This window comes from Salminus brasiliensis, chromosome 19 (genome assembly GCF_030463535.1).
Source record: "Salminus brasiliensis chromosome 19, fSalBra1.hap2, whole genome shotgun sequence".
Classification (NCBI taxonomy): Eukaryota; Metazoa; Chordata; class Actinopteri; order Characiformes; family Bryconidae; genus Salminus; species Salminus brasiliensis.
In genome coordinates, this window is record NC_132896.1 from 7,274,765 (window position 1) to 7,300,351 (window position 25,587).

At 43.5% G+C, this 25,587-nt stretch overlaps 1 protein-coding gene across 2 annotated transcripts in view; it reads left to right on the plus strand.

Annotated features, from left to right (window-relative positions):
* Positions 1-25,587, plus strand: part of immp2l (inner mitochondrial membrane peptidase subunit 2) — a 120,861-nt gene that overhangs the window by 4,971 nt on the left and 90,303 nt on the right. For both annotated transcript variants that reach the window (XM_072663851.1, XM_072663852.1), the window contains 2 exons: positions 2,141-2,272; positions 4,937-5,040. In XM_072663851.1, coding sequence (XP_072519952.1) covers positions 2,144-2,272; positions 4,937-5,040 — 233 coding nt within the window. In that variant the 5' untranslated portion in view covers positions 2,141-2,143. The remainder of the gene's footprint in view (positions 1-2,140; positions 2,273-4,936; positions 5,041-25,587) is intronic.

A 25,587-nucleotide genomic window follows, 5' to 3' on the forward strand; every position in this document is an offset into this window, starting at 1 on the left:
CTTTTTAGATGAGAGTTAAATTAAAGGCTAAACTAAAAATAATTAAGCCTGTGATTAAACTGTTTGTTGCCTGAAAGTACACGAGTGGTGATGTCTGTCATCACATAACTGATGGAAAATTTCTATTCCAATAACACATTTAAAATAACTGAATGATCCAGAATAAAACTAGCTGTTATTAAATGTGCACACATGCTAAATAAATAAAGAAATAAAAAGCTTATGTAGTGTTATCTTTGGTATTACAGTCTCCTCGTTTGCAGTGGGCCTGTAGTGTCGGGGCCCCAGTCACATGGACTGAAATGACCTTTTTCGTAAAGGCCACAGCTGTAACATTACTGCTGCTAAAGGAAGGTAATCAGCAGTTAGTTAGGTAATCTTGCTCCTCACTTACCCTTTTAATTAGTTTTGTTGCGTCAAGCTGGTATGAGCCAGAGGCCACGCAGTTGAACAGAGGACAGCTTTAATTGGCGAGTGTGTTCTACCCCACAGCAAGCAGTGTTCTCTCAAACACACTTACGCTGGAGCTGTTATCTTTCCAAGTAGGAAAACAAAATGTTTTTTTAAAGGCAGTTTGTTCTTTCAGGTTGGGCTTCTGTTTGGGGACCTCCCAGATTCAGTGTTAATGTGAAAGGATTCCTCATTATGCAAATACGGCGCGCCAGAACAATGCGTGAAAGGCCGCCGGTCAGTCGACTGTGCGAATCATTATCTCTAGACAGCTATTCTTTAGGACTATCGTGAGTATTCAAACAACGCTGCAAGGCTGCACACACTGTAATGTGCATAAGTGTTCAGTTTTGTGCAGAAAGACTATTGCTTCATTTGAACTGATACCGGAATTCCGGGCTGATATCCAACCAAGTAAAAGATGCGCTGATTTCCAAAGCATGTTTCTTTAACCTCATAAACTCGTTAGAATCATGAGTAGTTCCTGCCTTTTTGCCCCCCAGCTCAGACAGTTTGCATTGCTTTGCATGTAGTTACTGATTAGGAATCATTGGGGTGTAATAAAAGCCAGGAGCATAAAGCGTTAATATTTAAAAATGACCTTTTATTTACATAATTTACTGTTTCAAAATGGCAAAAAAAAGCAACAAAGTACTCCCCTAACACCCCTTTTGGAAGCAGCACAGCTTGCCAAACACTTTTTGCAGCAGCTAAGAGCAAAGTTCTTCTAGTATTGTGGAGGCTGTCTTGCTGCACTGCTTTCTTGAGGTCCGTCCACTGGTTTTTAATGATGTTCAGGGTTGGGAACTGTGAGGGCCATGGCAAAACCTTCGGCTTGTGCCTCTTGAGGTGGTTTAGTAGTATTATCCTGCTGTTGAAGCCATCCTCTTTTTGTCTTCAGCTTTGCTTCCAAAATTTGCTGTTACTTAATTAAAATGACTTTTTTTTTTTATAACCACCACCAATGCAGTGCTCCCTGTGCCACTGGCTGCAGCACAACAAATGCACGATCAGTCCCCGCCCCTGCTTCACAGTGGGAGAGGGGTTCTAGTCTGGTGTCAGCTGAACTTCCTGCTATTCCAGAAAACACATAAATGCCTTATCAAATGTGTAAAAGGGTGGGCAATATGGCAAAAATATGACCTCAGAATCTTTGAAGATGCAAATTATCATTCACAGTACTTGTCGTGATACTTGGACTGATTAAAAATTATCTCTATTTGACTCTATTTGATTGGGGCAGTTGTTCAGTGATGTAGAGGTACTGGTGATGTTCACAGTATGATCTAAACCACTGTCGATTCCAATGAAGAAGAAGAAAAAAAAGATCTAGGTACTGGCTTGAAGCTGCTAGTAGCTCTTACTCAGTTTGCATTGCTTTTTCTTTAAACAGATCCGTAAATGAAAGTTACACACTTAAAGTGCCTTTCTAATGCCCAAGGACGCTTTCCAGTCGACACTCTCTACACAGTCCTTTACACTCAGCACTCAACCTACACACAGGCATAACTGCTGAATAACAAGCTCTGGGATTTTCAGAAAAAGAGAATTTCCAGAGTTAAATAGTCGTTACTGAAGGTTTTAGTCCAGATTCAGGTAAAATTGTGTTCATGAGTTCCTGGAAATTTAAATCCAGACTCTTTTGTGCACAGATGTTGTTAAATTAACAGTAAGTGTTCCTCTTTCGCAGGCGATGGCTCAGAAAATGGGACGGCGGTATGTCCGAGCTTTCGTCAGTGGTTTTTTTGTAGCAGTTCCCGTGACTGTGACCGTTTTGGACCGGCTTGCCTATGTGGCTCGAGTGGACGGCGCCTCCATGCAGGTGACAGGCTTCACTACATTCACGCAAAGCTTAAAGCCAAACACTGCACTGCGATTTAGAGGTTTACTGGAGGTACCTCCCATTAATATTCATTGGAAAGTGATTAATCCTTGATTATCTGTTATTCACCCTGGGGGTGGTAATAAAGTGTCACCGAGATATGCTGAGGCATTAACATATTAATTAATAAATCAATTCAACTTCAGTTTAATATTAGTTCTCAGTGTGAACGGAATGTGAGTGATGCGGAAACTAGAAACCAACAATAACTATGAAAGAGAATTAGTGTTTAGTGATGAAATGTATTTAAATGAAATAGAGCTTCATTGTCTAAGTAATAACTAGTGTGCAAAGAGCCTTTTGCCACCCCACCCCTGTTTAATTCTCCTCTGCTTTTTCGTCTGTGAATTTCACACGTCCATTTATAACATCTCATTTGTTAATGGCTCTTCCCTGCCTATTCATGCAGTAATTGAGGAAAAAAAAGGAAAAAATGAGAGCTAACTCCTTGGACAATGTTGAAAGCTGACACCGGTTCAGAACGGGGAGAGTACGTCTGAATAAAAACGATAGAGCAGCCATCTGTGACAGATAAATTCCCCAGCCGGGAGCTCTCGTCAGGATATTTATTTTAGAAAGACAGATAAGAGATATTCTGTCAATTATCCCGGCAAGCGTGAAATGACTCGCGGAGATCTAGCTTAATGATTCATCGGATGCCTGTGTGTCATATCAGTCTGCTCCCATGCTCCAGAGTCTTTTCGTCACACACAAGTTGTTTGATATACTGTCACAAAGAGAAAGAAAAACAAACTGGAATGGTTTCTTTCACTCTCTTTATTTATTTATTTATTCTTATTTATTTTTTAATAAAGAGTTCTAGACATTATTGTTAGTATATGCATGTCTTGTGGCTTATGTAGCACTGCTAGACTTTTGAAACCATTAAAAGTCTGAATGTGAGCAGGACTCCTGGGTATTGCTGCAGTTGTCAAGCCAACGATTAACAACAGAGGCTTTCAAATAATGCACAAACCCCCCCTCCAAAAAACATAAAAACATTCAATAGATATGATTGCATTCAACAGACACTTGCAGTAGCAGCCTCAACTTGTAGCTAATCCAGAATCCAGGAGAATCAGTTGCCTTAGCTGAGGAGGTCCTAATGTCACACGTCAGAGAATCTAGCATGTTCTGTCACTCATAGAACCGCCTACTTTGGCAGGAAATGGATATTTGGCTGACCAAAATGACCAACATGAAAAAAAACATGCACAGGAAAGGAAGCGGCGTGTGCAGGGAAATCCAATGTGATCTGAATTTTTTTCAAAGGGGCGGGAGAGATCCCAAAAAACACCATCACAATACTTCAAGTAGTGAAGTTTTCGTGGTGAATAATACAGATCACAATATTTTGTTTTTTTCAGTAGCACCATATTTAATTGTGAGTGTTGTCTCTATTTAAAAATTCTGCTGCATTAAATAAAATTGTTGGACTAATTCATTGTCATTGTAACAGAGCATGCAGTTGGTCAGTGTTCTTTAAGAGCCTGTGGTGTCCACATTGCAGTCAGAATAGCTTAGTGTAATAAATTAATGCTTATTGTGATCAATTATAACAATACAATAATGTTATATTGTCCACCCTTCCATCTTCTTATCCGCTTTTTCCTGGTGAGCATCATGGTCAGAGTAATCATTTGGCACAAGACAGTAACACCCCCCCTGCCAAACACACATTCGCTCACATATACAACTTGTTTACACCTGGAATTAACAGCGTTTTTGGTGATCGGGTCACGCTCGGATTTCACTTGTCTGCATCAAAAGCCCGGAGTGTAACCAGAATCTGGTCAAAGTAGATCCGGTAACTGGATCCAATGCAAATCTCAAGGTTGATGCCAGGTGTAAACAGGTCCATAGGGGCAGTTTAGCTGGGCAGCTGTGCCGTGCGTGCTTTCGGGAGGTGGGAGGAAACTGAAGCACCACATTGACACACGGGAAGAACACATCAAACAGAGACCGGAGTGACGAATACACTCACAGCCCCAGACCCCTGGACCTGTGCAGCACATGTGCTACCTGCTGTGCCACCATGCTGCCCATGTTGCCCATCCTGACTGTAAAACCCTCTTTTCAATCCAGCAACTATATCTCGCTCCAAAATAGTCATCAGAGTGGGAAACGGCTTGCGAATGTGTTGTTTCCCCCCATTCAGACAGATAAACTTGGATGTACCAAACAAGTAGTTGGCGTTTATATAGCCCAGCCTTAGCATCACCTAAACTGTGGCCCTTATCATCACAGACTTGCCTCAGACGGCATCAGGTTGTTAGGTATGCGTAATAGGACTCCTTATGTAGTTCCTGAAGCTGTATGGCACCCTGTTCTCTATTACCACAGTCAAAAGTACAGGCTCAGTTCAGCTCAGGCTGCTGCCGTGTTTAGCTGTGCTGCGTTCTTTAATTTGTGTGTATAAATCTGACTGTGCTGAGCAGTGTTTCTAAGTCAGCCTCCTTCCAGAAGACAAAAACAGATGCATAATGACAGATAAAGGGTCTTCTCCGAGCCCCCTCCACCTCTGCTGAGTCCTGGCTCATCTCCAGGCTGCTGAAGCGGAGCGGTGAGTGTGTGCTAAAAGGCGTGTTTACCTTTCCCCACCAGCCCTCGCTGAACCCGGAGGGAGCCTCAGCGCCTGATGTTGTGCTTCTCAACCGCTGGAGTGTGAGGAACTATCAGGTGCAGCGCGGGGATATCGTGTCAGTTGTGTAAGTAAGCGGCAATTTAATTGACAGCCCGTCGTCTCGCCATCAAGCAAGTGTGTGGCATGCAACAGTTTTGCTCCATCAGAGACACACTTCACCTGTGAAGGCTTCTGCTGCCTTCAATGAGTAACCCTTACAAATCTAGTTATTGTGGTTGTTGTGCTGTATGTTTGATTATACAGAGTGCACATGCTTAAATTTAATGGCCTCATTACTTAAATGTATGGAAATCAATTAATTTGACTTCCATATAATCATATATGGAAGTGATATAAATTATAGAAAGCAGAATCAATGTTCTGCCATATTCTGACATGGCGTTCTCAAACCAAGCAAAATAGAAAGACCATTCATTTTTCTCCTTCCTGCTACTACGGGTGTCCCGATCCGATCCATTGGGTGGAAATCGGGGCCAATCCAGTAACATGATAATGAATCAGATGTTGTCTATTTTGATCTCAGCCCAGTTCCGATTCATTGTTTTAAGCACAGTTTTCAGAGCGCCATCTGGTGTCCTTAAGGCGCCATTAAAGGGACATTACAGCCCAGCAGGCTGCAGCAGTGCAGACGTTCTCAGAACGTAAATAAAAGAGTTGAGGTTCTGCAGTGTGGAGCTATTTTACAGTGGAACATAAAAAACAAACAAACCATAATATCTGAACCTTTATAAAACTATCACTGAAACGCTCTGTTTTACCAGCGGGAGAACCGCTTGCCTTTCCCTGTTTTTAAGCCAGCACTGAAGAACCCATTCAGAACCAAGTGGAGGCTAACGCTAATGCTAGTTCACACACACGCTATAGGAATCCCAATCACAGCACACAGCACCTATTTAAACCAGTTATATTCCACACCAGTAGTCGATAAACAAGAAGAGGTATCAGTCCAGAGTGTGTACCACTATACACACCACACACATAGGAAGTGAGTTGACTGCAGTGTGAGGTGAGTCAGACTGGAGTATAAGATATTAAACACTATGAACACTGTAAAACTATAAGTCCCTGCAGATATGGGTCAGCCATTCACATCAGCCATATGAGGAAACAGAATGAGGAAAAATGTGACCTTGTGTGTATTTCTAGAACTGCTGATTTTCAGCACAACCGTCTCAGCTCACTCCGAATGGTGTAATAAAGAAAACACCTCCAGTGAGGGCAGTTCGGCAGGCAGAAACATTTTGTTGGTGAGAGAGGTCAACAGAGAAGGGTCAGACAGGTTGGAGCTGACAGAAAGGTTGCGGTAACTCGGATAAACACTATGTACGATTGTGGTGAGCAGAAGAGCATCTCGGAACGTACAACGCCTCCAACCATGAGGAAGACTAGCTAAAACAGCCGAAGACCACGTTGGGTTGCACTTCGGTCAGCCAAGAACTCAAAGCTGAGGCTGCAGTGAGCACAGAGTCGAGTAAACTGGACAGTTAAAGGCTGGAGCAACATAGCCTGATCTGGTTACCCTTCATTTCTGCTGAAGATACAGATAGAACGGCCAGAATTGGTCATGACTGCATGAATCCATGGACTCCACCTGCCTTGTGTTATCAGTCCAGGCTGGTGGAGGTGGTGTGATGCTGTGGGGAATGTCTTCTTGGCAAGCTTTGGGTCTGTTAACACCAATCATGGCCTGTTTTGTTGAGTATTGTTGCTGACCATGTGCTCACCACTCCTTCAGGGCAGTGGGATTGTGACTAGGAATTGCATGCTGCAATAATGTCAACATGGACCAGGATCTCAAAAGGATTTGTCCAATGTCTTGTGGAGTCCATTAGGAATTGGCCTTGTCTAGGCCAATGGATGCCCTGTGCAGTATTGGGAGTATATTATACACTATGTTTTAAGTCAAGTTCTTTTTAATCATCTGATATCTGTGATTTCTAGGGGTTAAATAGTTGATTCATGAGATCATTACTTGTCCACTAATCCTTGAGGGGTTATTAAAGGTGTAACTGTGACCAGTAAACTGTGCTGAGTCGGCCCATTTACTCAGCTTTCATTTTTCTTCCGTAGGGGTGTCTGTGAGGCAGAGAGAGAGAGGGAGAGAGACACAGTGTTTCTGTGTGTCCCTGATGAGATAGATAGCCAGTGCAAGTGGCTGTTCAACTGTGATGTCCTTTGCCTAAAATAGTTGTAATTAGACAGTTTCATGTCCTCTCCAATTCTCCACTTTCCTCCTTAACTGGGGAGTGGGGTGATGTGAGAATGGCCACTCCAGGGACACCGCCTGGGGGACTTTTACACCGCCGGAACTGCGCAGCAACCCCTGGGTATGTGCGCGTGCAACTGCAGGTTACACTAACTGCACAGAACTGGCACACAAGCTGCCTTCTGCTCTACCTCGTTTCACTGTTCACATCCAAGAGCCTGTTGACACAGTTCTGCTGTGACTCAGGCGCTGCAGGCTATTAGCTAGGCTCCAATTAGCGACTGTGCTCTATTTTGAAGCACCGAGGGAGGCCACAAGTGTTTGCTTGGTAAAAGTTCTCATTGATCAAGTGTATGCCCAACTGTGGCTCCCACTTTTTTTTTTGCTCTGTTTTTCTGCTTCTGCTTTTGATGTGCTACAACACAGCTGAAAGCCTTGGTTTGCTGCCTGGTCAGGTTCTTTTGATGTATTGTGTATGCTGTGGCTTTAACACTGTGCCCAACTGTTTCATTGCAGACTGTATTGGCTAAGCTGTCAGCTCTGCATTTCCTTTACGTTCTATGCAGCAACCCCAGTCCTAAAGGTCCACAATCGATTGTGGTTTTGGATGTTCCGCGTTGTCCTGTGGGTACTCACTGAGGCGTGGAATACCGAGAAGAACCCCTCAGATAAATGCTCCCAATTGCACTTTCCAAACTTCTTTTGACGGAGGTAGGATTAGGCCTTGTAAAGTACTCCCCCCCCCCCCCAGATAGAGATAGATAGAGATCACGGATACATTCCTGGTAATTCTGGACAGAAGGAAAGCTCCTCCCCTCACTCGACCCAAAGATGGCAGTCTTCCCCTGCAGGGAATGCTCGAACAGTACTGCCAGAACAGTGACCGTCCGTTATGTGGAACTATTTTGGGAAGGTAGGGATTCTGGGAGGCCGAGGGTCTAAAACAGCAACACACCTGGACAAATCTATTTCTTTTTGAGTGATGTTGGAGGTCCTACTGTAGGCCAGCATTGGAGCATTTCAGCAAGCTGTGGTTCTGAATTGCTGGCAGTTGTACCACAGCTTCAGATACCCTGCAAAAGTTTTAAAGAGTCAATTCTGGGGCCTTTTTAAAAAAGTGATGTCCATGCTCAGTGGGCTTTGGGTTGTGTTGAGTGATTAGGCCAACCATGAACACTCCTGAAATACAGCCACACCAACCATACCAGTTCACCAAGCCATTTTTAATGACAGCCTTACAGTGCCCGTGCAGTTGTGTTTAATAAACACAAAGGTGATACACGTGTGATCATGAGAAGTTCATTTGGTTTTCCTCTTTCCATCAGTCTGGTACAGCTTCACCTATATCTCTCCCATCTGCAGGCCCTAGACCTCAGAAACATTTATGTGCTTGCTTTTTTTGGTTCTTGAGGTTTGCCAGTGCATTGCAGCTTGTAGTAAACGCTCCAAGGTGCTGTTTCTTCTTTTTATGCTCTTTTACACATCTATGCCTTCACCCTGGGCTGCATTATTGATCGGATCAGCTGCTTTCCTGACTGCGAGTGGTTGCTCTTGCTGTGTACAACTAGCCGGTTTGCCGTTGTAGGCTTTGTCTCTGATTGATTCATTCTGCTTTTGCAGAATCATTGTGGCCAGTTTACATGACTGTTCATTTCTGCTAATCGACCAGTGTTGGGTTTTTAGTTGTCATTGGCGATGAGAAAAGTGTGAGGAAAAATTGACCTGTCCACCAGAGGCGGATTATACCTGCCCAATGTCATTATTTTACTCCAATCTTGGATACAAAGTTTGTCATTATTGTTATAATGACATGCTGGATCATTGGCTTCTAGTGCAATCTGGTAAAAATCCCTGTATTTTTTTTTTATTAATGTCGCAAATCGAGGTGGGCAGTATGACAATAGTTTATTGTATCTTGATAAATTCTCAAATTGTGATGCACAATATGCTTTTCCTAGCATGTCGAGAAAATGATCAGTTCTCAAAGAACACACAGCTTGTCTAGGCCCTGTAGAGAAGTAGCCAGTAGAATAAGACTCTCTGGAGCAGATAAACATGAACCAGGCATGGGCTAGGGGGGTATAAAGACCCCCCAGCATTGAGCTGCAGAGCAGTGGCACTGTGTTCTCTGACATGATCTGGGGCCATGGCCATCCAGTGCTTTTGGGATGAGGTGTGGTGGTGATCATCCAGCATCCTGACCTCGCTGATGCTCCAAAATCTAGTAGAAAGCCTTCTTCCCTGAATAGTAGAGAGTAATTACTGCAACAACAGCAGGATAAACTCATTTTAATGATGTTGGTGTCCTAATACTTTTGTCCATGTAGTGTATTTCTGCTAAAGGTTTGTATTGTGGCAGTATTACCCAACCGATGTTACCCTTTCCTCCAACTGCTTCAGAGTTCAGACTGTGAATCAGTAATTGGCACTGATTCCAAATGCAAATTGTCCTGGAGAATCTTTCAGTCCACAGGGTAATCTCTTGTTTACTGAGTGTCCCTCATTAAGACACACAGAGTAGACGCCCCCATCAGCGCAGTTCAGGAGCCCAGCCGGCATGTCCTTCTCTCGGCTCTGCGTTTGTCACATTCTCAGTGTGTGGGTCATTACAGACCTAACGGCCTGCTTTTCAACACAGTCTTTTGCTTGAGGCGAACAGAAGGCCAAAGTCTCCACTGTGTTCTCACACAAGGAGACGTCGTGGGTTCTTGGTTATAAATTGGTGCCGCAGATGTTGAGATGATACGATGTGTTTTCTCTTTGCAGCTGCTCACGTTTTGTCAACATTTTCTGCCTAATGAGAAGTCACGGGGAGGAAGCACTAGGAAACAAAACTGTTCTGATGTGAAAACTCCTCATCCCGTGAAGGGATGATGAATATTCATAGAATCACAGCGTGCCTTGTCAATTTTCCCCCTTGTGTTTTTTTTTCTCCCCGATCCTCTTTGATGTGTGCAGGCCAGAAAACAGGATCTTATTCGGCTTGGATTGAGTTGTGTGTAATTAGCCCTCTACGTTGAAACGGCTTCAGTAGTGACTCGCGCTTTCTCCGAGAAGCTTTTACGGGGCCAGATGAAGCTCGGCCAGAAGCACAGCCTTTTTGGATTCGGATTGGGCTGTAACAAAGCGGAGAGACTCTAAGCTTCTGAGGTGCTTTGAGGAATTTGAGCTGACAATCTCGCCTCCGCAGAAGCCTTGCTTGGGTGCCAGCGTGTGGCCCAGCGCAGCGTGGCCGTGGCCATCTCCTATAGTATTTTCCACAAGTTAGATTTTCTTGTTGATCTGTGGTGTTGAGTTTCGGAGACATGTTGTCTGTGTGGTATCTGATTGTCATTGGGTGCTCTCAGCTCATTCATACCATGTTGGAGAAGGATGAGAGGGCAGACAGAAAGGATCTGAGAGATGGTATAGGTCAGGGTATCAATTTCAGTATAATTCAGTTGTTGGTGTAAACAAAGTCTTTCGGAGTGGTTAAAGAAACGCACTGATTCAGATTTACCATCCAGAATGCACACTATGGATTTTTTTTTTTTTTTTAATTTAATTATTTAAGCCCTGCATTTGGCTCTGCAATGGGCATATTTATAAACAATAAACTTTACACTCAAAACCAGTCACAGAAACTTCGTAAAACGATCTTAAAGTTCCAGCAGCGTTATCCAGCGCAGTCTTCTTACTTGGGCCGAATCCGACGTTCCTCGACTATCAGGAAATCAGGAAATTCATTGCTGTGAATTTCTTCAATGATTTTGAACACATTAACCTCATTAAACCCTGTGCTGAGGCTCACACTGCAGTTCTTCACTTCCATAGCTACTGCGCAATTAGCATCAGTTTCATAAACCTTAATAGTGAACCCTGTGGTACTCCGCAAGATGTGCTAAACTAAACTGTTACCCAAGAATGGTTTCTGCATTAGGATTTTTAGCCTAACCGAATAATCACTCTAGAGTACAATGTGTTAACATAGTCAAATATGAATCGCGGCTCATTTGAATAGCCGATGTTAGGCTATGGATATGGATGTTCCCGAATTACGAGACACGAAAATGAGATGGGATTCGTCTCGGCTGAAGATCTGCTGCTTGTCATGATGCTCAATCCAAACAGCTCAGAATGAGCTTTAAGATGGAAATGTTAATCAGCTGAGAGTGTGTACAAGACCTGTGAGATCATGCAAGTTTCAAAACTTCAAATGAAATATTATATTATTTGTGGAGGTTTCTCCACTTGGATTGTAAATTGTAAATGTGTGTTTTTTAATCGCTATCACCTTATGAAAATGAGGGGAAAGAGCAGTAGTCATACAGAAATGGTAAAATCCATTATTTATTTATTTATTTATTTAAACTCACTGGTGCTTTTGATTCATCTGACCCATAGTGTCCACAAACATACAGGGACCACCAGAAATGCTTTTAGGAAACCTGCGGCCACTGTAAGATCACCTAGACCTTCACACTTTGACCAGCTTCCTTTCTCTTTCCCAGGATTTCACTCTACATTAGAAGCTCCACAGAATCCATCTCCTATGTAAAACCTGCTCCTGCTCTGTGTAGCGCTCATTTTCTGGAACCGACAAATTGCTTCATTTTACCCCATCCACGTTTTTTATACTTTGACTCGATCTGTGTGATCGTGCCATTAGCTGTTCTTTGTGTGCAGGCGTCAGGATTTGATGGATGCCAAATGGCATTGAACAGTCTGTTTTTCTGATCCTGCTTCAGTTTGGAATGAGACCAGGGCTGGGTGGGTGGGTTGGTGGAGGGGGTCGGCTGCTTTGGTGGAGAGAAACTGGGCGACAGGTGGCATTAGTGCCATTAGTCAAATTGACGGGTTTTCTTTTAAGTAAGAATGAAGAGTTTTCTTTGGGCAGATTTACAAGAAATCAAAACAGCCGCTCAAAAAAAGAAACATTGGCACGACTCCGATGTGGCAGAAACTCACTTTGTACCTAGAAAGTCAGTCCCAATTAATACATTCTTTTTTTTTCCCCAGAACATTAAAATGGACCATCTCGTCCTTGCCATGAAAATGACATTATCTGATAAGGGATTACTTGTAATTTTCGTATCCATGAAGCCTGTAATTCACACAGAGCTCTGAAATTCATTTTCCCTAAATTTCTCTCTCTTGGTCACACCAATTAAAGTAGCTTGCGGGAGTCGTCCTTCCGCGTCCATATGTTTTTAAACATCCTTATCATTCAGAGTAGCTCAAATGGAATAGATTTGATTTGTAATTACCTTGCTCAGTACCTGCAAGGACAAGCTCATTTTAAGCTATTGTCTGAACAGTGCACTCTTACAGAGGGGAAGGGTTGGATTCTTCATGGACTCTTTCTTTTTCATTTGAGAGAGACCTCTGTAAACTCAAATTCCTCTTTGCAGTAAGCTTCTAGTTCTGCATGACCTTTAGACATCTATCCACAGATTTCTGATCATGTTTAGGTCAAGGGACCGTGAGAGTCGTGGAAAAACCTTCAGCTTGTGCCTCTGTTGGCGGTGTAGGTCCAGGGCAGTGGTATCTCTCAGCAGTTAGAGCTCCGGGCTAGTGATGACAGGGTTGTGGGTTCGATTCCTGGGCTCGGCCAGCTACCACTGTTGGGTCCTTGAGTAAGGCCCTTCACTCTCTCTGCTCCCCGTGCGCTGGAGTTGGCTGCCCACCGCTTTGGGTGTGTGTGTACTCACTGCCCCTAGTTCACTAGTGTGTGTGTGTTCACTACCACAGATGGGTCAAATGCGTGGGACACATTTCGCTGTACATAGTACAGTGACAGATACTTGCACCTTGTTGTTAAGGTGTGTTTAAGACAATTATCCTGCTGCAGAGTCCATCCTCTTTTCCTCTGTAGCTTTTTAAATCCCTATAAACGGCCTGTGGCCCACCGACGGGCTGAAAGTGTTACTGGTGGGGCTATTCTTGGGTAATAGAGGTGCCTGTAGTTACTGAATAATATGCCTGTAGTGTGTAATAAGCCTTTCTGTGTTAAGGGGTTTGAAAGGTGGTCTGATGTTTGCTTCCAGAATGTGCAGCTATCTGTTTTCAATCAAACGGGGGTTTTCACTTTGTTCTTTCGAGCAATCCTACAAGCAGGTTTTTGGTTTTCTAGGCCTCAACTTGACCTCCCCTGGTCTTGTTAACGGCAAGTTCTTAACTAGAGTACAAACTAAGGGAACCTGAAAACCCGGAGACCTGCTATCGCCCCCTGTAGTCTTCTCCTGCTTTGCAGCTGCTTAGAGGAGCCCATGGCTGCTGATTGTTGGAACAAGGAGGAGGAGGAGGCCTCAAGCTTAAAGATCTGCATCACCTGGCCTTTTGTGAACAAGCCATAGTCCAAATAAGCTAATTAAGATATGAGACTTTGGTAGAAGGTATCTGAGAGCAATCTGAGAGTATCTGAGATTGATGCATTTCTAATACCTATTCACCGTAACTGGAATTTTAACCAGGGGTGCTCAGACTTTTGCATGCCAATGTATTGCACCAGTTATTGTTATGCTGTGCCATTTTAACAGCAGATAAACATGATGAACGGGTTTAAAAGTTGCAAAACTGCATCCGTTTTTTTACCCACTCTTTCTGAGTGTGGTTATACAGGCCTTCCATCCAGAATCCAGACGTGATAGATGAGCCTTTTAGAGTTGCTAAGTGTCATGTCATGTGTAACTCTGTGCTCTGAAAGTGGAGCAGGGCCCCACAATAGCTTTGCTCCATTTCCAGAAACAGCAGAGAGTCATTTTTGAGCCAATGCACCTCTCTAATGTCCACGCCTGTCGACATGAGTTATGAAAAGTACACAAGCCCGACCGTCGCTTCAGAGCAGGCTGGGACAAACGCTGTGTTTTCATTGCACTCTTCAGTTTCTCACACTTTCTCATGCATCTGCATACTGTAAATGCTTACTGGGCTCTCTGCAATGGTCTCCAAAATCATATATATAACTCTTCATAATGTTTTGTCATGTATGCCGGTGGGTATTTTCCTTCTGTTAGGAGAAGATATTACTCGCTATCTCATGAGCTATGCAATTGGACTGACATCAAAGATGCTTTCTTGGCACTCTCTTGTACCAGCAGGCATGCTGGAAAATGGGAATTACCAGTAGCACGGTAATATCTCATTTTATAAAGGAGCTAGAGCCTCTGCCCACACAGACCTGAGTGGATGTTTGCTTATCGTATTTTGGGAGTAATGTGAGGTCAGATGATCAATGTTTCAGATGGTTTGAGGCGATGTTCAGGAGGGTTCTCACAATCAGCCTATAAAACTTGATTATGTGGTATTAAAACAGGATTGGTTAAACTATTGTCTCCCTACGAATCAGTTATGATTGTAATTGGGCAGTGGTGGTTCAGCAGTTAAAGTACTCAGCTATTGATGACAGGGTTGTGGGTTCGATACCCAGGCTCAGCAGGCTGCCACTGTTGGACCCTTGAGGAAGGCCCTTAATCCGCCCACCACTTTGAGTATGTGTGGTCACGGTCACTATGTGTGTTTGATCGCTAGTGTGTATGTGTGTGTTCACTGCATGGATGACGTAAAGAATGAACGCATTTGTCACTGTGTCCTCCACATTTAACCCATCTGTGGTAGCGAACAACACACACACACTAGTGAACTAGGGGCAGTGAGTACACACACACTCAGAGCGGTGGGCAGCCAACTCCAGCGCCCAGGGAGCAGAGAGGGTAAGGGGCCTTGCTCAATGGCCCAACAGTGGCAGCTTGCTGAGCCCGTGAATCAAACCCACAACCCTGTTATCAATAGCCCGGCGCTCTAACCGCTGAGCCACCACTGCCCCTGCAAATGGTGAATATGCTTGTTTAGTCTTTTTTCCAGAACTGCTGGTTTCTGAGGGACACACCCATTTTTAATTTTTAATTTTTTTAATTGTCCAAACTGATCATATTTATTTTACCAAACTTGCTAACAGAAATTATGCCAAACTACTGCACTAAATTATCTCTTAATAAATATATATATATATATATATATATATATATATATATATATATATATATATATAAATTTTTTTTTATTTTTTTTATTTTTTTTTTTTTTATTTTGCTGCATTTGTGACCAATATTGAGGCTGATTATTAAAATCTTGTAGTCTGAAAGAGCCAATATTTCGCCTTAAACCATTAAGCTTTAATGTGTACTGTTTTTATTGAAGTGCATCTAATAGTAGACGGTCATCCCCAAGCTTATAAATGCACATTTCTTTTTCCAGTAAACTAAAGCTTCGAAATCTTTAGGACGACTCATTCGAGATGCAGAATGATATGAATAAAAAATTAGGTTAAACCTATAATTCAGAGCCATTTTTGAGGCATTTATTGTATTGCAGAAGAGCAGAATGTTTAGGCTATATTTGATCTTCCTACACTTGTAACAGCATACAGATCAATGTTGCAGCTCTTTGTAATGTCCATCCAGGTCAATTTTTATCCCAATTTCTATTAAGTTTTGTAACTCTCTTTCTTCATAAATTGCCCACTATGGGTCACCACTCTGACCACAAGGGACGGACATGGCTTCAGGTTTTCATTTGAACCAAGCAGGAGCGCTTTATATAACTAATCAGCTGTTTGATTCGTCTGATTAAACCAGTGGAGGCTCCAGCTTGATTGCAGCGGAAGCCTGCAGGCACACCAGCAGTCTTGGAGAAGATTGGTGACCCCTGGTCAGAATAATAGCCAAATTACTTACAGTTGTTAATGTCATCGATAGTGGCGGCTTGTTTACTTTTCTAACACTTCTCATCTGCTCTTCGTAGATATCCCGCTTTCAGATCCACATATTAATACAATATTGAAATCTTGGGTATCGTCTGCTGCTGATCTGAACTTTTTAAGGTAGCTTTATCCTATTTCTAAATGTAGCTCATTCTTGGGTGGGGGGTTGCTTGGCTTGAGGTCTAGCTGTTCAGTAAAGCTTTGCTGGTGTAGACGTTTGCGTATCCTCACAGCGAGCTGAAGAAAAACCCCACTTTCTGCAAGCACATAAGTAAAGTTTCGCCTCACTTTTGCTTCAGAGCACCACTCTCGCTATCCTGAGTGCCAGAAAAGAAAAGAAACAGAGAGGGAGACAGGAAGACAGCTTTTAGGAGCAGTTCAGGCTTGAACTTCCTCTTCCAGTGTGTTAGCACAGCCATGGCGGCTGGCCCTCACCTCCAGACAAGCCTTCAGCAGGCTTTCCTTTCCAAAGGCGCTCTTTCTGGAGCTCCATCGGCAGTCCTCGGGCTTCATTAAGCCGATACAGAGGACTCTTCAGAGGCAGAGTCGAGCTGCTGTCTGCTTTCCTTTTTTATTTTTTTGGAGCAGTGATTCAGTGTTTGCCCCACGAGGCCCAGCGCTCGACAGGCAAGTCACTTAGCCTTCTCCTGAACGTGCAGCACATTTACATGCAGCTTTAGACGAAAGCAGCACGAGAGACGCAAACAAAAGCGCCTGCTGCTGACGGTCGCATATGCGCACACAGCGGTAAACAGCAGGCTAGAGCGAGTGCCTGGGGCAATGACAAAAGCACCCCCCAGGTAGCTTTACCCTACTTCTAAATGTAGCTCACTCCTGGAAAAACGAATTGCGCTATCGTAGAGGTTTTTCTCTCCAGATCCTGCAGTGTCATGAAATTCCTGTGTTTTTTTTTTTATTATTATTTTTTATTTATTTTCTTTTTGCTGAAACTATTTTTCTGTACGTTTCAGCATAAGCACAAGCTATATAAGGAACCATACAACGATCTGCCGTAACAGTAAAAAACACAAGTGAAGTAAATATCGTTGATTGTTTGGTTACAGTGGCACCTGTCGAGGTGGGATCTACATGTTAGGCTGCAAGTGAACGGTCAGTTCTTAAAGGTGATGTGTTGGAAGCAGGAAAATGGTCAAGCTTATGCTTAAGCTCATGAGTCTGAGCCACTTTGACAAGAGCCTTATTGTGATGGCTAGAACTGGGGCAGAACATCTCTAAAACATCAGGCAGGTCTTATGGGAGCCTACCAAAAGTGCTCAGTGGAGAGGCTCTGGTGGTCATGGAGGCCCAACTTCTTAACTTACAGGGCTTAAAGGATCTGCTACTGATGTCTTGCTGCCACATACTACAGGGCATTTGTGTGGGGTCCATGTCTCACAAGGGGGTCTACACAATGTCAGGCAGGTGGTTTTAATGTATGGTGATTGGTCGTGTTTGGTATCGGCAGGTATTTGCTTTTAACGGGTTCTTTACTCTCGTAACTACATTACTGTCATAATTAAGATCAACTTCATAGGCCCTAAAATAGAGCCCTGTGGGATGCCATAAAATATGCTAAACTAAATGGTTGCCAAATCATTTGTGATATTATTTGTGCATTGGAGTTTGTCCTGCTTTTGTTGGAGTAACTGTCTCTGCTGTCCAGGGAAGAAGGCTTTCTACTAAATTTTGGAGGAGCATTGCTGTGAGGATTTGATTGCATTCAGCGACAGGTGTATTAGTAAGGTCAGTATGTTGGATGATCACCACCCCACCTCATCCCCAACTCCCTAACCCATCCCCAGAATATTGGATGGATCACCATCCATCACTCCAGAGCTCAATGCTGGGGGGGCTTTATACCCCTCTTGCCCATGCCTGGCATTAGGCATGGTGCCCATAGGTTCATGTTCTATTGGCAGTACTTCTCTACAGGGCTTAGACAAGCGCTGTGGATGTATGTGTTCATTTGGACATATAGTGTATTACGATGCTTAAAGACATTTTCATGAACAACAATATGTAGCACAAGATTTTGACCCTGACATCCCCTCTGAAATTCCCATGTTAGTGAATACCTGCACAACCTGATGATCTTTAATGGCTTACTTCTCTGGCTCTGAGCTCCAGAGATCGTGGCGTTCGGCTCCGGTACAATGGGAACGGATATGAAGCCAATAAATAAAATATTTCCCCTCTATGGACCACCGCTTGATGTTTAGTGCCTCTAATAAGCAGTTTGTGGTGGAGCTGTCAAACAGCGTCTCATAGGTGCAGGGTTTTTTTTTTTTTTTTTTTTTTTTTTTTGCTGCTGCATTTAGATTGTGCAGTCAGTCTGGACCATCATGCTGTTGCTACGGTAACCTGTTGAGGGGCGGAAAGAGCGTCCACCTCTTTACTGCAGTATGATTTCTAGTGGCTGTTCACTTCATGACCAGTCTCTCTCTCTCTCTCTCTCTCTCCCTCTCTCTCCCTCTCTCTCTCTCTCTCTCTCTCTCTCTCTCCCTCTCTCGCACAACTTTAAGTAAATCGTCGATCAGAGCATTTCGCTCATCACTGGAAAAATGAATATTACTCAGACTAACATCCAGTTTGGAACACGCTGCATAATCTTTTAAGGACACAGAGATTCACTTAATTATGTTTTAGACGAAATTGGGGTTAATTACTGCCTCAGGTTCTCTCTCTCTCTTTTTTTATTATTTTTTTTTGTGGTGCATAAAGATAATTCGCGCACACGCACTCGCACGCATTCTCTCAAAGATAAATCCCTTTTCCATTATCACATTTCTCACTCTTTATAATGAAGCTCTTGCTAGTGGAAGCACGGAGCAAAGAAACTCCTCTGCCAAGTAATCAGACGAGCTAAATTCTGCATTCAGATGTTTTTCAGTAGCGACGTCCAAAGTGCAGTCCATTGCAGCACTGCTCTTCATATACTTGGTCCAGCCGTGCACAGACGACTATGGGTAGTCCCTTGTTAGCGCTGTCGGTCAGAGCCACTTTTGTATTTTGCTATATTTAAGTAGGATTTTGGCAGATTTGTATTTTACTGCAGTATTCTAGAAATACGTGTACTTCTTTAAGCATAGGTAACATCTGGACATTTGATCTCATTAAATAATAAAGAATAAAATGAACAATGAAAGAAGAAGAATAAATGTCTTAAAATCATTTGAAAAATGTAAAAAATATCATTTTCTTGTGAGGAAAAGTTAGAACACCCCCACATTTATTTCTACTAGAAGTGTCTAGAATTAGAATCAGGCGCTCGACATCAGCTGCATATGATCAGAACATGGTTAGAGAGGATTCTGGAGGAGCCTGTCTTAGTTAAGCCTCAGATGTTTAGTCTGGTCTGCTCTTGATAGTTGAAGTGAGGGGTGAAGATCACCATGGCCAAATCCAAAGCTCTCTGAGGCCTTCAAAAAGAAGGTTGTAGATGCAGAAGACTCTGGGAAGGGGTTTAAAAAGATAAAAAGATCTCAGAACAATTAGAAATCGTCCGTTCCACTGTCTGCTAGATCCTTTACAAGTGGAGAACTCCTAAAACAACTGCTAACATGGTCTTGTCGGGCCGCCCTAGCAAGTCCAGCAAGATGCATAAAGAAGTTTCCAACAGTCCTAAACTGCCATCACAGCATTCTTTCCTTGACTGTACTTTTTACTGCTTATATACCCGTTTAGTCTTTCAAAGTGCTGGTTGCTTATCTCAAAGGACAGTAGATGTCGTCTTTTTTTTTTTTTGTCCAGTTCTTCAGTTTTGTCTTTTATTATTTCATTATAAAAATATCCAAAAGGGAAAAAAATCATATCAGTGTAAAATGAACCAGCCCACAACTATGCAAATGAGTCTTTGTGCAAGAAACAGAAGCGCCTGTTAGTCGCAACCTCGCACTCGTGGGCCGTGCTGCTGAGGAAGATGTAGAGCAGGAGCTGCAGGAACTGAGTAATTAGAGGAATAATGCAGCACAAAATCCCGCTACGTATTCCGGCCTAGTGTTTAAGCGTATGTATTTGCCAACTGGCACATCTGTGGCAAAACTGGGTTATGTGGTGGCCAAACCTGGTTATGTGGTGGCCTTCTGTGGCTGTCTCTGGGTGGGTAGGGTGGCCCTCCTTCTCCTCCCATCGCTTAGCCCGATCCTAGCCATTTACATTACATTTACATTTACGGCATTTAGCAGACGCTCTTATCCAGAGCGACTTACAAAGTGCTTTGCTATTTACCCAAGAAAACCTCAGCTAGTTAGAATAGACTAATACAAAAGATACCTCCAAGCTTAGACATTACTAAACACAAGACAATAAGGCAACCATAGAACTATTCGTCCAAGTACTCTCTGAAGAGGTGGGTCTTCAGTCTGCGTTTGAAGACAGCGAGCGACTCGGCCGTTCGGACATCCAGGGGCAGCTCGTTCCACCACTTTGGTGCCAGGACAGAAAAAAGCCTGGACGCTTGTCTTCCGCGGATTTTGAGGGATGGTGGGTCGAGCCGAGCCGTACTTGAAGCTCGAAGGGCTCTTGGTGCGGATCGGCTTTTGACCATTGCCATCAGATACGGAGGGGCTGGTCCGTTCTTGGCTTTGTAGGCCAGCGTCAGGGTTTTAAATCTGATGCGGGCAGCTACAGGAAGCCAGTGGAGAGAACGCAGCAGTGGAGTGACATGGCTAAATTTTGGGACATTGAAGACGACCCGTGCCGCTGCATTCTGGATGAGTTGCAGGGGCCTGATGGTGCGCAGAGGGAGACCAGCCAGAAGAGAGTTGCAGTAGTCAAGTCTGGAAGTGACGAGAGACTGAACAAGCACCTGGGTGGCCTCTCTAGAGAGGAAGGGTCGAATTCTCCGGATGTTGTACAGAAGAAATCTGCAGGACCGAGTTACGTTTGCAACATGACTTGAGAACGATAACTGATCATCCATCACTACACCAAGGCTGCGGGCTTCAGTAGAGGGAGTGACCAGTGAGTTCTCGAAGGTGATGGCAAGATCGTTTCTTGGTCCAGCAGTTCCCGGGATGTACAGCAACTCCGTCTTGCTGGGGTTCAGTTTGAGGTGGTGAGCCGCCATCCAAGACGAGACGTCGGCGAGGCATGCTGAGATACGGGCAGAAACCTGTGTGTCAGACGGTGGGAAAGAGAGCATGAGTTGAGTGTCGTCGGCGTAACAGTGGTAAGAGAATCCATGGGAGGATATCACTTTACCAAGAGAGTGAGTGTATAGTGAGAAAAGAAGAGGACCAAGAACTGAGCCTTGTGGAACGCCAGTGGAGAGACTACAAGGAGCGGACGTGTCGCCCTGCCACGTTACCTGGTATGAGCGTCCCTGCAGGTATGATGCGAACCATTGCCATGCAGAGCCGGTAATTCCAAGACCGGCAAGGATAGACAGGAGGATCTTGTGGTCCACTGTGTCAAAAGCTGCGGAGAGGTCAAGAAGGATCAGAACCGAGGACAGTCTGGCAGCTTTAGCTGCATGGAGCTTCTCTGTAACTGCAATGAGAGCAGTTTCAGTAGAGTGTGCAGCTTTGAAGCCAGACTGGTGGGGGTCCTGAAGATTGTTCAGAGTGAGAGCCAAGAGCCAAGAGCCAAGAGCCTAGTGGGCATTGGTTAGCTGACGACGTAACCGAAGTGGCAGTGAGTGTTGTGACTGCTCCAAGCGTGTTGAGCTGCCGGTGAAGTGACTCAGAGGAAGCACGTGGTGGCCTTCACCCTCCCAGCACTGCTAGCATCATATGATGGGGGAGGGACAGAGGGAGTATTAGAAACCACCAAGCAAATTGGGAATTACCGTAATTAAACTCATCTATAGCCTGACCTGGGACCTAGCTGTAGAAATGTCTGCTCTACTTTCTTACAATGACGTGAACAACCATGAAAGAACGTAATGCTAACGCTAATGCGTAAATGCTAGCTTCTTGTCAATGTCGGCTATGTTAGCATGTTTGATTGAGCTATACCTGTAAATATCTCATTGTAGCACTGGAGGTTTCATCTGCATTAAGGCATGGTATGAAAATTGATGGTGGTCATGGTGGGGAGGAAAAAATGCAACCAAACCCACAATCCCACCAATTTCTTACTATGTTCAGAGTTTTGAAAACCAAACAATTAATCAATGATGAAAATAATCATTAATTGTAAAATAGTTTAAACAAGCTCCACCTCACATGCAGCTTTCAGAAAGTAGACATTTTACATCTTCCAATAATAAACTACAGTAAATATTATTTAAATATTTATTTAAAAAAAAGGTTCAACCAAACAAAATCCCTGTTTTAATTCCTTTAAGGGTCAGGGTATAATAATAATTATACTTATCTATTATTCAGATTTCAATTGTGGGGTCACTAAGTGGAATGGGGTCAAGGTCAAGTAAAAGGCCAGACCACAGATGTTCACTCAGCCTGACAGAATACAGCAAAGCGTGCCACTGTGACCATGTCTTTAAACCACAGTAATTACCACCAATAACAATCATGGATAATCAGTTAGCATTGATGGTCACTCTCTCAGGCCGAGGCCTGATGATTCACAGTGGAGCTGCAGTGACCACACAAAAGATGAAATGCTTAAAGGGACATTAGTGAAGTTGAGGGGATTCACAATCAAAAGAAGTTGAAAGTGGAGCTGACTACAAAGCGCAGACAAAGAGAGGCTGTGGAAGCTTTGTTGTTGTTGAAGTTTTAAAATGAATTTCGCCTCCACAGAGTCTGCTTTGGTCAAATCCGCAGTGATGTTTGACGCTGTTCACTCGTTGAATAATACTTGTTTATCACTGGTGATTTGTGTGTGTGTTGTCTGTGTGTCTGTCTGTGTGTGTGTGGGTGGGGGGGGGTACCTGATAATGTGCCCTGTGCTCCTAAAAATGTTTATTTCATTCAATATTCTGTATGTTGAGAATCTACTTGGCTCCAATTCTTTATTGCACATATTAGTTTGGTTCAGATAAATAAAAGTTCTCCTATAGAACTCCTAAAGTGTGAATGCATGCACAGCATAAGCCCCTCCCTCTCTCCACCCTCTTCACTCTGGTTAGCTGCTCCCGGATGGCTTCATGGGTTCTTAATAGAGGTGCGTTTCGAAATTTCATTTTTTCTATTTAAATCTGTCTTTATTTATATGGTCCGTGTCGTGGAATTCTGTCAAGAATCGGTAAGATTATGCATTGAGTAGCAAAGTTTTATTGAGTCTGCACGCAGCTGTGTGCTGCGTGTGATCAACTGTACGATCTAATTCAGCAGAAGTTCTGAGCTTTCCTTTTACAGACTGCTGAAAGCTCAAGAGAAGGGAAGCAAATGGATTGCTGCAGTCCTGAAATTTACGCACTGAAACGTGTAGTTGCCCATGGTAGTTGCGAATTTAGCGACCTGCTAAGTTTGATTGAACGGAGAAGCAAGCAAAACCCAAATGAACCAGAGTCTACTGAATGAGCCTGAAATCAGCCGAAAACACTCCATTCAGGTGAAGCTTTATCCTCCAAGTGGGTGTGATTTGAGCCTCAGGTAGCTGGCCCTTCCTGGCTGCGCATTGATGTTCATGGACCATTGGTTCTTTGGTAATTTGGTTGGTGTGTTGTTGAGTCCAACTGCCTTTAACTTTAGCAGACAATGTTGTTTCATTCCCAGTTTGGCTGTTTCCTCCAACAGTAGTGCTGCGCAATGTTTTGCCTCTCATTCCGACTTAATGGGGCGTGTTCCAGTGGGAACGTGACATCAGTGCATACCTTCTATATAAAATGTGTTCTAGATAGAGAACAAATAGGGTTAAATTGTGTAACCCTGAGTCAGATACCCCTTTTTCAGTACTACTTAGAACCCTTATTGCTTATGTTGTGGTTTTGATGGCTGCTGATTTCCACAGAAGAGATGGATCATGGTACAGTTTTCAGATAAAATGTTTTGCTACGTATTAAAATCATTACATCCTTAGATGTTGAGGTGTTGTTGGAAGGACCTCTCTTGGAAAGGAGACTCGTGACCACCGTCTTTCATTTGCAATAATGAAATATTTTATTCCAATCAAAAGTACAGTGTGGCGAGAGCCCGCCAGTTCAGGGTGCCTCTCTGCTCTCTCTCCCTACACAACGTATGCTGTTGTACTGTTCCCATATGCAGGATTTCAGTATCTTATCCATAAGGGACTCCATATCATTCCTTCAGGTCTAGAAACATCTGCATAGCTAATGAATATACTGCAATGTCTTCTTAAAAGCGATGGCATGCTTAAAATTAAGGGTTAAAGCTGATGAGTAGATAAAAACAGGACAATTTTAATGTTCACAATGTGGTGAAATCTGTTCAGCCCAAAGAGAGAAAGCTCGGAATGGATTGGCCAGTTGAAGATGACGTATGCAGCTGTTTTATTGATGCTCATCACAGTCATTTGTGCTTTTCCGACTCCTACACTAACACACAGTATAAAAAACGTGAAGTGTATTGCGTTGACTGGAGGAGTGTGTTTCACCAACGGTGTGTGTAGCTTCATTAGCATCTCTGAAAAACGAGCACAGTGGAGAGAGTTTGAAAAACATCGTCGCTCAGGTGCTTTGCCTGGATCTGCAGGAACTTTACCGTCTTCCATCATTCCAGACAGCGAAAGCTACCACAAGTGCAGTGTGTTTCACTTTAAACTGCAAACTCTTTGACACAGAGCAATTAACATTGTGCTGGCCTTGGCCTTCTCCAAGGAAACTGGTCGGTCCAAAGAGCCGAAAGGACAAGGTGACAAATTAGTCAATGTTGGAGTCAACAAACAGTGTAAATGAAGATGGCTAGCGGTGCTCAGAAGCTTCTGTGGATTTGCGCAGCTCAATTCTGCAATTTCAGCCAGTCGGACAACTGAGGCCCTCACAGCTACCGATCCTTTCTCGGGTCGGCTGGTGTAAAAATGGGAATGTAAGAGAAACACTGAGGAAATAGTGGAGAACACAAGGCTACTTAAACCATCCCATTTTTATGAGCACTGATCGTTATTGGCTAAAGACCTTTAATGCGTTTTTGTGTAATTAGAATTTGCGGTTTCTCTTCGGAAATCAATACGAAGCGCTATCATGAAGCACAGCTATTGAGTGGGACACAATCTGTTAAGGCTTTGAAACCTGAATGGTGGACAGCCAGTGCTTATTTTCAACACACACTATTAGCCTTAAGTTTAGGGAATTCTGAAGCTTGAGGTGAGGATCAGGAACTCTGGGCCCTCCAACACATCACAATAAATGGCTTTCTGTAATTGTGTTTCAGAAGAGTGTCCTTCAGTATAGTGGTGGCTGTTGCTGAATGTGGTGTATACGTGTTGGTAATAAACAGGAACTGCAGTATTTTTAGGGTTCACTTCTAGGACATCACTGTTATGTTAAAAAAACAAAACAAAAACTCTTTACATTGTCTGCCTGTATCTTTGACAAGACAACCATATTCACCACTTGTGTCGGGCACAGATTGAATTAAACCCATCCATGCAGTGAACACACACACACATACACACTAGTAATCAAACACACACACACACACAATGGCAGTAAGCACTTGCACCGAAGCAGTGAAAGCAAAGCCATGTTGAATTATCGGTTTACCCTGTTCACAGCCACTAAAACCTTTTTAAAGAGTCTAAAGCCTTTGCCCCAAATACCATCACTTAGGCAAACACTATATGTCCAAATGTTTGTG